The 13191-nt window shown below is 34.8% G+C and overlaps 1 protein-coding gene across 7 annotated transcripts in view; it reads left to right on the top strand.

The window, feature by feature from the left end:
- Positions 1 to 13191, top strand: part of PAPOLA (poly(A) polymerase alpha) — a 58185-nt gene that overhangs the window by 18673 nt on the left and 26321 nt on the right. For all 7 annotated transcript variants that reach the window (XM_044918323.1, XM_044918322.1, XM_044918321.1 and 4 more), the window contains exons 4-12: positions 1036 to 1117; positions 2876 to 2985; positions 3654 to 3707; positions 6188 to 6299; positions 7007 to 7096; positions 7187 to 7325; positions 8861 to 8933; positions 10254 to 10374; positions 11324 to 11408. In XM_044918323.1, coding sequence (XP_044774258.1) covers positions 7240 to 7325; positions 8861 to 8933; positions 10254 to 10374; positions 11324 to 11408 — 365 coding nt within the window. In that variant the 5' untranslated portion in view covers positions 1036 to 1117; positions 2876 to 2985; positions 3654 to 3707; ... (1 more) ...; positions 7007 to 7096; positions 7187 to 7239. The remainder of the gene's footprint in view (positions 1 to 1035; positions 1118 to 2875; positions 2986 to 3653; positions 3708 to 6187; positions 6300 to 7006; positions 7097 to 7186; positions 7326 to 8860; positions 8934 to 10253; positions 10375 to 11323; positions 11409 to 13191) is intronic.

Raw genomic sequence — 13191 nt, 5'->3', positions numbered from 1 at the left:
CTCCCTTTGTAGGCCTATTCCTGCAACATCTTGCTGACTTAATTTAAATAACCAGGCCAACTTTGCAAGTGAGGTTTTTAGATTTCTAAATGTAGGAAGACATGTAATATCATATATCTAGATGGTCCTTTTTGTATAAGTGATGATTAAATGTGCCCTCAAAAAACAAGGGAGTCCCTGAATCTTTACAATTTATTTTTAAGGTTTTTGTAGTATGAAGTAACACTTTCATTTATGTTACTTGGGGGAGGTGAGGAGGAGTGATTGGTGTTTTGGTACTGAATAAGACTTTACTGAGGAATTAGAAAGTGAAGAGAAACATTGACCAGGCACACATTAAAATTGTTTTTTGTTTGGACAGGTATCATCCTTACCACCAGTGGCATTAAGTACTCACCATAGTACTTTACAGTAGTACCAGGGTCAGGAAGATGATTTTTAAATGCTTTCCTTTCTCCTTTTTCTTGGTGTTTCTACTCTAAGAAACTATCAGTAAGTTTTAGTTCTGTTCAAAGTCATCCCGCCAAAGCCTTTTTGAAATCTAAACTATTATGTAGCAGTATTGGCCTTAAAGTCACTTTTGATACGGTAAAATTTAATGTACTGTGGAATATTCAGTATAATCATTGAATGTAATTTTTTAAGTAATCAGAATATGTGTTTTTGTTATAGTCTAACATTCATGATATGTGCAGCATATTGGTCATGAATAAAATCTGCTTCTAACATTACTCCTATGGAATCACGTGCTCTCCTGTACGATAGTCCTCTTTTATAGCAGTTTCCAGAAATATGGCAAAATTCTAAAATGGTGTGGGTCACTAAAGAACGTTCACTAAAAGTTGGAAATTGCTTTTATTTCAAAATTGGTTGATATATGAAGGCCTGGTATTTGGTAGAGCTTACAGAGTTTGTTTACCCTCCATAAATTTGCACTGAATTCTTATTTTTTTTTAAATTATTGTATAGTGCTATTTGAAATAATCTCTTTTGTTCTCCACTGATAGAATATCCATTTCTTGTTTGTTTAAACAGAATCTTCCACAATCTGTAATTGAAAATGTTGGAGGAAAAATTTTTACATTTGGATCTTACAGATTAGGAGTACATACAAAAGGTAAATACTGTTTTAATTATCTTGAGAAGGAATACTCTTTTTAGTTCTTAAAAATCATAACGACCCATTCATCGCAGTTACTTGCATAGCATACAGCTTAGTGAGTTTGTGTGGAAGATAGAATACTTCAAGGAGCCTAAAGTTGGTTAAGAAGATAAAAAAGATGTCTTCTAAACCTGCACTGACCAATATGGTGTTAAGTAAATTAGAAAAGGCAGTTCTCTACAGCATAGGGAATATAGTCAGTAGTATGTTAATGACCTTGTATACTGCACTTAGAGTGGTGAGCAGAACATAGTGTATAGACTTGTGGAATCACTGTGTTGTAACCTGAGGCTGATACAACATTGTATGTCAACTCTACTTCAGCTTAAGAGGTAAGTCAGTGCCTCAGTAGAAGTAGTCGCATTTTTAGATCAGTAACATGGTGGCTAGTGGTTACTGTGCAGCAAAGTGGAGAGAGAGAACTTTTTTCCCCAGTGGAGAGCTCTTTCGGACAGTGCTGCTCTCTCTATCATTTCCTCTACCTGAAGAATATCAAGTCAGGAAATCAGAACAAAAATGAATGCAAGCCTCTTATAAAGACCTGTGGATTTTCTTTTCCTCGTGCTTTTTTTAATAGTTGTAAAATACAGTTGAGCAAAAACCAAACCACAACAGTGTATCTGCAGCCATTGGTGATTACTGTCAGTATTTTCTTGCTTTGTACTTACCTTATGCAAATAAATACACAGTGAAAATGTTACCACGGCAGAGAACATTTATTGGACTTTTTTTGCTGGGCCCTGAGCTAATAATAAGCTTTCGGTCTTCATTATCTCATTTATTCCTCAGTTCTCTTGTTCTCATGTAACAAATAGAAGTCTGAGACTTACCGAGACAGTAGGCTTGAACAGTTTTTCCCAGCCATATCTTGGCAGAACTAGGATTCTTCAGCCATTACACTGACTTCCTTGTTAAAAAGTATCTGCCAGGATAGTGTTCTGTTTGTTCTGGCATTCTTCCTCCTCTGCATCTCCCACTGCTCTGTGCCAGTAGTAGTTAGTGCATTTGCTTTTGATGTGTCCTATGCACTGTATGCTCTTCTCCCTTTTGCGTATATGCTAAATATACAGCCTTCAGAGTAGTGCCTTAGCTCTTGAGTCTTCTAGGGAAATGACTGTGTTGACCTGATTCCACATTGATCTCTCCCTTTTATGATCCCAGTTATTGATTGAAGTCATCTTTGTTGTGTTCCCCCTATGCACTCAAGGCTGGCCTCCTATCAAGCACTAAATTAGTAACAAATATCTTACCATGGTGTGCCTCTTTGGATTCTTGCCAGTGGTCCTTTTTGGAGTTTATTCTGTAGGTCCCATTTAGGGGCCAGATAGACGCCTGTAAGCACTACCACATAATGTGTGGGGAAAAAAACCACTTTTTTGGTTTTGGCTATGACAATGACATCAAAATGTTGGGTATATTCTTGAATAGTTCCCTCTCTTTAACATAAAAGTCCTATCTGAGTCACCTTTCTCTGACTCCCAGGTCACCTGGGCCACTACAAATAGAGGATGCTGCAGGAAAAAAGATATCCCGTCAATTAGTATCATGTTTTTCCTATACTGACCAGTAATGTTTTTTAAGGGGAAGGGCACATTTTTAGAGGCTCGCTAGTATAATGTTAACAGATTCTCAACATCAAGTACTGCCATGATAAGATGCAAAATAATTTTCTTGTAATAGTAATTAGTGGTTGATGGGCTTAATTTTTTTTAGGTGCCGATATTGATGCGTTGTGTGTTGCACCAAGACATGTTGATCGAAGTGACTTTTTCACCTCATTCTATGATAAGTTGAAATTACAGGAAGAAGTAAAAGATTTAAGAGTGCGTAAATGTTTGGGGTGAAAGGGGAGGAGTTTATAAAAATTAGTGAAATTGAGCAAATTTTATGGTCTAGCCGTCATTTATTTTTTATTTTTTTTTTTTTAAAGATTTTATTTGTTTGACAGAGAGAGACACAGCGAGAGAGGGAACACAAGCAGGGGGAGTGGGAGAGGGAGAAGCAGGCCTCCTGCCGAGCAGGGAGCCCGATGCGGGGCTCGATCCCAGGACCCTGGGATCATGACCTGAGACGAAGGCAGACGCTTAACGACTGAGCCACCCAGGCGCCCCTCTAGCCGTCATTTATTGAACTCTTGCAATTTGCCAGACCCTTTCAAGGGCTTAACATGTATGCTTGCATTTTATTCTTTACAAGCCTAAAATAAATTTCATCTCATGTTCAGAGTAGGAAATAAGGCAAAAAGAATAAATATTAAGCAGTGTGGCCACGATTATATCTGAGTGGCAGAAATCAAGGATTTGAACCTAGGTTTATCTGATTCAAGAGCCTGGTGTCTTAAAGCTAGTTGTTGAGAACCTAGTGTGTGTCAGGCGTTATGCTAAATTATGTTTAAACAATTTCAAATGTCTCATTCACTTAAAAGTTCTAAAACTAGTATAGGTCTGATCTGTAGTTTGAGAGACACTGAACTTACTTAATTTTCTTACAGGCTGTTGAAGAGGCATTTGTACCAGTTATCAAACTGTGTTTTGATGGGATAGAGGTAAGATATAATTCAAATAGACAGTTCTTGCTCTGTGTAATGTTGATTGATGTAGGTTAAAAAGTTGTTTTAATTAAGTTGATGTGATATTAACAGTTAAGTTTTTTAAATAGAAGTGACTCTGTTCTTTGTAGAATATCAGTTCTAGTCTTTTTATTTTTTTAATTTTATTTTTTTAGAGGGAGTAGGAAGGGAGAAAGAGAATCCTAAACAGGCTCCACGCTGGGCTCAGTCTCATGACCCGGAGATCATGATCTGGGCTGAAATCAGGAGTTAGATGCTTAGCTGACTGAGCCACCCGGGCACCCCAGTTTTAGTGTTGTGTGTGTGTGTTTTGTTTTTTTGTTTTTTTGAAAGAGATTTATTTATTTTAGCGAGAGAGACGTACTGGGGGAAGGGCAGAGGGAGAGGGAGACAATCTCAGACAGATTCTTAGCTGAGCACGGAGCCCAATGTGGGGCTCCATCTCAGGATTCTGAGATTAAGAGTCTGATGCGCAACCAACTGAGCCACCCACGTGCTCCTTCGTCTTTTTTCAAAGAGCCTCATGAAATTAAGAGCTAAAATATAGACAGAAATAATTAAACATTGACTATGAAATGCTGTTACAAAACTGTTTACTCAGTAGGTTTTCCATTTGCAAATTTATATACTTTTAGTCTTATTAAGGTAATAACAATATTTTTTGCACATGGAATTTTGCCTTGACATCATTTAAATTAAATATTTAAGAAGTTGAGAGAAAACTGTGACCTGATAGTGTGTATGCTGAGATATTTTCTGCTAGGGGAGGATTTATGAGTTCAGATTCTTGAGATGATAGTCATTTCTGTCTGCTGTTCTCCACAGCAGTTGTAGTGAAGGCAGTTGGAACAAAGCTGGTAAGATAGTAAAGCAACTTCACTTATTTATGTTATTTCTGTCATATATAATAGTTCTGGAAAGTCACTGATAGTGAAGATTGTAAAATTTTGGAAACTGGAAGAATAATACTTCATTGTTTTGCAAAAAAAAAGACAACTTCTTTAACTGCTGCATAAAGATGCCCAGCCCTGTCTTTCTTGAAAAGTTGATGATTAACCTTAATTAAGTAGACATAAAATGTTAAATTTAGTAAAGGATTGTCAAGTTCAGGTAGATTTTGCTGTCAGTGCTTAAATAAATATAAAACAATCTGTAAGGTAAGGCAATGTCCTGCTTTCCCCAAAAGAACATTACCAAAGAAGGGGGGATTGGTTTTTTTGTGGAAGACCCAACTGAATTGTGTGAACTTCTCAGGATGGAGATGAAAGTCAGATGGTTACTTGAAATATTTAATGTGTTAGTTTCCTGTCCATACATTGTATATAAAAATAACACTGTTTTAGGGAATGTGTTTACATTAGAACATTTGAAAAATCATTTTATCCTACTTAAAATGGCAGTCTCTGTTGACTTGCTTGTTGAGTTACCTGTTTATGTAAGCACATAATTTTTATTTCTGTCTAAATTGGGGGGAGCTACTGGACTTTGGAAACTTTCATTGGAACATTTTTGCTATACCACAAGTTAATTATTTATAAAAGTGTACAGCTGTTTTTCTATTTTGTAGGTGTATGTTTTAAATGATTTTTCACAATAAGCTCTTTTAAAATACTGCCTTCTAGAGTGATCTTCTAAAAGGCTTACTTCTGGCAGCATCCACAGTTTTGGAACCATGAAGTCATACCCTCAGGAATAATGACCAAATCCGTGCTAAGTTTGTTCACACTCTCACCTTTCCTTGGAGAAAAGAGAAGGGCTCCTGTGTAGCTCCATTGGTTGTGTCGGACTCTTGGTCTCAGCTCAGGTCTTGATCTCAGGGATAGGAGTTTGGGCCCTGCATTGGGCTCCTCACTGGGCGTGGAGCCTACTTAAAAGCGGGGCGGGGTGGGGGTGGTTTGTCAGTTGCATTCTGTAAGCCTTCAAAATTAGTTGGTATTTGTTTTTGTTTTGTTCCTATTTAGTCAAAACTAAGTTGGGAATCTTGTAATGTTATAGATATGTAAGGTCTTAAATGTAAGGAACCCCCTTTTTACTGGCAGGTATATTTGGGCTAAATATAAGGATGTTGGCCTTATAGTTGGGCACCCTTTAATATATAATCAATTCATAATTTATATAGATGGAGAACTAAACAGTTAATTTTAAGTAGTCTAGTAGTAGATACATTAACAAATTTAGTATATCCAGTAGATGCATTAGTAAACTTAGTAAATCAAACTTAGTAAGCCTGATTAAAATGACAAGTAGGTATTTATTCAAGTTCTCTTTCATGGTGCCATGTTTTAACATCTGATTAAAATACCTATGATACACATTATTGGACTTTGGACTTTTGGAGGCATTGTCGTGTTTATAGTTGATGAGAAGATCCTGGCCTTAAAGAGTATTCTTTGTTAAAGAAATGCCTTAAAAATAGTTTGATGGATATGGAATGTTAAGTTTTGTTTTTGTTTTAGATTGATATTTTGTTTGCAAGACTAGCACTGCAGACTATTCCAGAAGACTTGGACTTACGAGATGACAGTCTGCTTAAGAATTTAGATATAAGATGCATAAGAAGTCTTAACGGTATGTTAAAACCTACTTCCATTTGCATAGTAGCAGTTTTTGTCAAATATGAAATAGTTTTTAACTCAGATTTTATAATGGAGCTTTTTATAGCCACGCTGTTTACCCATAGTGAGTCAAATAAAATATGCTTAATAGTTAAGACTGCAGAGGGGTATATGGTAATTTATTTTACTCACCAGTATCTTGCACTGTTATTTCTTTTCTTCCTGGGACATTTAGAGACCAACATTTGTGCTCTATTACTAGTGGTTTAGGCTTAACGGCATAACCCTAATTAATTGTGATCATGATATCCTTTGTAACCTTTTCAGCTGTTGTGTTTAAAGGGGTTACTTTTGAACACTCTTGTATTTACATTGCTGTTGCCGTGCTCTGGCAAGAACAATTCTTGCAAACCTAAGTGGATTAAACCCTTGTCAGTATATCCTGACTGGAAGAAGTTTTAATTATATGATGAAAGTTTGAGATCAGGCAGATTACAGATTCTTTGTGATATATTTGTGATAGGAGATAAAAATTTTAGATTTTTTATTTGCGATAAGAGTTCTAGATTTTTTATTTGCCTTTTTATTCAATTAATGTTACTGATCCTATGAAATAAGTTTTTATTTAAGTTTGACATCAATCTTAGAAAATTGAAAAGAAATATTATCATTAAACTTTTGATGGTTTAACGTTCTGTTTTTTCACTCCCTGTTAATCAGGTTGCAGGGTAACCGATGAAATTTTACATCTAGTACCAAACATTGACAACTTCAGGTTAACTCTGAGAGCTATCAAACTGTGGGCCAAACGTGAGTTCAGAATTTGTTGGCTAGCTTATTAAAAATGTTTCAACTTTTGTTCAACACTAACTTTTCTTTTTGCTTTTCCCTTATCAACAGGCCACAACATCTATTCCAATATATTAGGTTTCCTCGGTGGTGTTTCCTGGGCTATGCTAGTAGCAAGAACTTGCCAGCTTTATCCAAATGCAATAGCATCAACTCTTGTACATAAATTTTTCTTGGTATTTTCTAAATGGTATGTGTTTAGATTATATTAAAATAAAATTGATTGTAGACACTGAAGTTTAGTCTTATTTCTATGACATTTCTGCAGCTGGTTTCAGATTCAAATTTTAGCTCATGATGTAGCCATTTAGGTAGCTTTGGGGAGATCATGTTGTGTATAAAATGGCAAACCTAAATTCCTTTCCTTTTCCCTAGCTTTCCCAGGATAGTAAGGCAGGTGCTTTTTTGTGCTTCCTTATCCTCTAAATAAACTCTGAATTTTAGCTGTCGTGTCTGCTAAAATCCAATGAACTTATATCAGTTTTAGGAAGTTTGGATAAAACTTATATATACCACTTCTTACGCTCTTTGGATTTTTCCAAATCTACAGGTCATTAGTTTCTTGGAATTATTTTTTTGCTTTCAGCTGCCCATTTATCTTTGGTAAAATATTAAATATGTATATAAAAAGCTTTTAAGAATAACCATAAATGTGTAAAAAAATAGCAATTTTGTCATCCCTTTGAGGTCAGTCATTAACCCAGGAGAGTTTGTTTTTTAAAGCTTCCTCATTTCAGCATGTTCACATTTGTCAATCATTATTTAAGAAAAGTAAGATAAAAAATTATTGCCAATTCATATTTGCTTTGGCCTAAAAGGTTTCTTGGTTTTTAATCAAATTGATCTTAGAGATTTGTCTTCCTGCTCTATACCTGCCAACCCCTGTACCTCCTCCTCTGCAAAAATAGTTTTTTTAGTTATTTTATACAAATTTAAATTACTGGAAATAATTTTATAATTTAGAACTGTGCCCCGCTTTTCAGTACACATTCTGTTATTTACAGATTTGATAGTGCTTAATCATATATAATCAGTTTTGATGAGATTGACTAAAGAATGTCAGAATTTCTGTAATGCTACACATACATAGCAAATAATATTTCTAAGAAGCTAAGCTTGCTACTAAGGATGGAAAATATTTTCCAGTTTTTAATCTCTTCCATAAAAGACTGAGGTAGCTAACTTGTAGAATGCGTCTTGAAAACAATGTTATTCACGTCACAAAGTTTCATCACACATACTCATGTTAGAATCTTTAGGTTGTGAGATAAAATTTTCCTAATCAGTCTCTAATTATTCATATTCCTTTGCCTAAATGAGTTAACTTTTTCACCCTCACTTGTCTTTGGATGTAGCCAGTGTAAGAATAGGATTTTTGTCTTTCAAGAAGGGTTTATCCTGTTGAAGGTTGAGGTGAACACATCGGATGTCTTGGGATAGTACTTTTTTATTTAAATAGTGCTTTATCAGTTCTTTGAGAGGCAGAGAAGATGTGTGACTTACCAGCCTGAGAAAGCTGCCAAATGGTTTAAGTTAATTTCATAGTTAGAGGAAAAAGTACTTCGAGTTGTCTTAACATCAACAGATAGGAATAAAATATTATATATATCAAGAGGGCAAAATGAATGAAGAAGGCTCACATTCACGAATGCTGTATGTTTAACAAAATACGTTTAGATGGTAATATCCAATAGTCTTATCAAGTGCTACAATCTTTTTAAACAGGGAATGGCCAAATCCAGTGCTATTGAAACAGCCTGAAGAATGCAATCTTAATTTGCCTGTATGGGACCCAAGGGTTAGTGTATTATTTTTTCCCCTACAAATTCGCACTGTGCAATAACAAGTAAAAATCATCTGCATAATCTTCAGGGAGACTTCCCATCTTTTTATGTATGAGTGGACATGTCCGTATTACACTTTCTTTTAGATAACCTCAACTATAATTGTCCTCTGATGTGAGAAGCATAATTATGTACCCTGTAAACTCCTTTTAATTGTACATAGTTTATAATATCAAGTTCACTAACATTTTAATTTATTCTATATAGAACTACCTTGTAAGTCAAAGTTTGTGTGGGCATTTGTGCTTAAAAAAAAAAAATAAAAGGATACTCAAAATCCCTGTATTTTTTTATTTGATCTAAATATTCTGTTAAAATTGGGTTGTGGTAGGAAAACTGTTTAACGTTTACATGTGGCAGATAACTTCTAAGCAGTATCACTCTAATTACTATGATGTAATTGTAAAAATTGGTTTGGATATTTCAGATTACAAAAACCTGGTTGGGATAAAAGAAGAGCTTCTGTTCCGCTTTTTGGGAAGTTACAACCTTTACCGTTTACTCAGTTTAAATGTTACCAACATGCACTTTGTTAATTGATAAAAGAAATACAGGTTTCAGTAAGGCTTTTTTTAGGTCTTTAAAATTCTATTTTTCTATTAGTTTCCTATCTTACTGCAATATTGAAAATTAAGTCAGTTTTAAGTCTGTTAATTACATCAAGCTGTCTGTTTTCAAGTTTTCCAAGCCTCAGGCATTTAATTTTGGAGGGATTTGAATTTACAGTTTCCTTCGTGGAAATATGTCACTTATCATTAGTATACAGATTAAGTTATTAAATCATTTCATTTTTTCTTAAAATAACACGGATAATATAGCCTCAGCATGTGTTAAGAAGCTTATACTTCCTATAAGTCAATGGTATATTAAAAACTTTGTTTCCATCTTGTTTAAAATTTGTTTTGCACAGAACACTATTTAGTATGACATTTCTGAAAAGTGTAATTGTGTGTGCATCCCCATTTCTGTTGTTGAAAAAAGAAAAACTAAACATCAATAGATGCTCCACTAGAACCTTTTTTGCTTGACAGGCACACTATTTCTAGTAAGGTTGCCAAAATAGTCATGCCCAAATGATCAAATCTTTAGACCAAATCTCTGATTCTGTGAAGAATTCCTATAAAAACAATGTCGCCTTACATGGTTTTTCTTTCTCAACTCCAGCTATGAATGAAATAAAATTTAATCATTGGTTCAGTTTAACAAGGGGTAAAAAGTCCAAGTATCTGTTGCATATGTACTTGAAGAAACTGATTGGCTGTTGTTGTATGTAGGTAAACCCCAGTGATAGGTACCATCTTATGCCTATAATTACACCAGCATACCCACAACAGAACTCCACGTACAATGTGTCCGTTTCAACACGGATGGTCATGGTTGAGGAGTTTAAACAAGGTAAGTGTTTATCCTTATGCTCTCCTTTATACACGAAGGATCTACATACCATTGTAGACCGAGTAGTTGGCTATGCAGTTTAAAATGAAGAAAGCATTCACTGAAGTGGGTTTTGGTGTTTATTGATTGATTACAGTATGTATTTGAGAATTGACTTGAAAAACTCAGTTTGAGGCAAAGTATTTTTGGTTATCTGCTAGAAAGCTAATCAGTTTAAAGCTATCCCCTTAGCTGGCCCTTTATGGGCTGCCTTAGTGCTATACAGTTGCCATGTAAAGTTTTAAAATGCTACCAGTTTGTCTCCACTGGGTGACCTGAGAGATGCTTTTAGCAAGCTATATACTTGAAAAGAGCTTTGAGCAGGATTGGGGCCAAAGTGCCTATTATTTTGGAAGAACCTCTAAACTTTCTGAATCCCAGTAGTACTGTTCTAATTTCATTGCCAAAAACGGTCTTTGAGGGAAGTAGCTGAAACAGGATTATTTGATTTGATTGATAATAGTCATGGAAACAAATAGCTGTACCACTACCAACATCAAACTCAGGAGTGTAAAATTCTTTTCTGTAGTCTGAAGAGGCTCTTCATGGGAGAATGTTGCTTAGAAACATCAGGAAGCTTGTTTTGAGAAAGGCAAGACTTAGAGCTTATGGGAAATCTTTCTTTCTTGGTTAACTACAGTGCTTCAGTTTTTGGAGAGAGTCATCCTATGAACATGGTATTTAGAGTAATGGTAATTTACCAGAAATCTGGCTCTCAGAAACTCCAGCTTTTTGAAAAGTGTGTATGTATGTAAAAATCTCTGTGCTCTAAAGTCATAGGCTGAAATTGCTATTTGTTAAAATTAATGATTTTAGGATTATAGTGAATGCATGTGGTATGTTTAAGATCTTTAAAATTCTAGATTGTTAGACTGAAGCATGCCAACATTTTAATATGTTTTTAATTTAGGTCTTGCTATCACAGATGAAATTTTGCTGAGTAAGGCAGAGTGGTCCAAACTTTTTGAAGCTCCAAACTTCTTTCAAAAGTACAAGTATGTATTTTAAGGCATGTCAGACATGTTGCTCTCTTAAGTAATGGTTTAATGGTAGCATATGTGACATCTCCTCTTGCTAGACTAATGTAGTTTTAAATTTTCCTTTAAACATCTTCCGTAGAATTTTCCTTCCTGTCACAGAGGGTGTACTGTTTTTAGTAAACCCTTTCTTTTCTCTTTGTTGAGGTGAAGTGTAGCCCCTATAGTTTGCTGCCTGGTGTAACCGAACTCCTACGTTTGTAGCAACATCACTTCTGTAGGCGTCTTAAGTCATCACCAGAACTCTCAATCCATATGCCTTGGCAAAGGAGTGAGCAGTTAAAATCTGTAGTTACTGTTCTCTCTTAGGAAACGAAGTATTTTCAGCCAGTTCTGGAAACTTACTGTTGAGATTCTATATAACCATAGGCAGAGCTTATAAAATGTCAACATAGAGTCAGTAAAGTGTTTCCAATAGTTCTAGCACATGATTGGCCTACCATTTTCCCCTAATGTTAATAAAGCCCCTTCAGATATTTCTTGGAATCTAAGTGGGTGTAATATTTTTTACTAATGGTTTTAATATAATGATTTAATACCTTAGTACAGGTTAAATGCCTGATTGTGTTGGTTTTGATGACAATTGTAAGTTATAATAAATCTTACTTTAAAAAAAAAAAAAACGGACTTGCACTTTTATTTGCCCTGAGCTGAAAACTTGCCAAAGTCCCACTTAAATTTTTTTTTCTTTAATGCTTGAAACTTTCCTGACCATTTGATCTTGTGTTGGATTGTGTTTTGTAATAATCTAAGCAAGATTGCTTTATGCTATTTCCCCAATTAAAAACAAGAATGATGACCTTCATGATGTCTCTGTGTTTTGTTTCTGTATCTTTTGCATGAAAAAGCAATATGGAGCCAGCTTAATTGTTGTGTTCTGGGAGCACTGTGCTGTCAGTTAATATTTAAATAGCTTAACATTGAATGCTCTTGTTTATTACTTAACTCCCCGTAAGTTGTGCTTTTCCATTTGGCAGATAATTTATTTTCTGTTTTTTATTTTAACCGATGTTGAGGAAGTACCTTTGAACATTTAAACTAATAAAACATATATTCTGATATTAAAAAAAAAAACTACAGCATCAAAGTACATAATTGCTTGTATGGAGAATAAGGAAGAAACTGGTTTTATAGAAAAATATCAGCATCTCTTAATCCCTGAGAATCAAAGACTAAGCTAGATTCATTCTTTTTCCTGTCTCACTTCCTCATAGGACTAAGGTGGGTAGAATGAAGTTCTTGAAAGTACTTAAGTGGCTTCCTTCATTTGAAGAAAGATTAATTGTTGAAATTGAAACTTTGATAGTGTCATCTATTTGAGTAAATTTGCATTACTAGAACTTCCGAAGGTTTTTTTTTTTTTTAAGCTTGCTTAATCTTTTGTCTTTTAGAAGTTTTAAGCTATCCTTTATGCCAAATAGTACCTATAAGGTCTTCGGTGGACTGAGTAAAAGATCATAGATTATTGTCTTTACTGAATTCTCTTGAAACAAATCATTGTAGATGATCAAAAATGACTTCAAGCATGATTAGGTATGAGGAGGTAGCAACAAATAGAGGAAATTATATCAGAAAAATTTAAGTTTTAGCTGTGAGTCCTGAGAAAACAGATTTGAAAACATGACAATAATGGGCTAGTTTTATCTATACCGAATCCTATTTATATTTTTAACTTCTCCAGAAGTTTTCCTCTTTATAATATCTAGTGCTTACTATCATTAGAATGTAGAGATAGTCACAG

Source organism: Neomonachus schauinslandi, chromosome 9, assembly GCF_002201575.2.
Source record: "Neomonachus schauinslandi chromosome 9, ASM220157v2, whole genome shotgun sequence".
Classification (NCBI taxonomy): Eukaryota; Metazoa; Chordata; class Mammalia; order Carnivora; family Phocidae; genus Neomonachus; species Neomonachus schauinslandi.
Note: the sequence above shows the minus strand (reverse complement) of the source record. Positions and strands in the feature narration are given on the sequence as shown.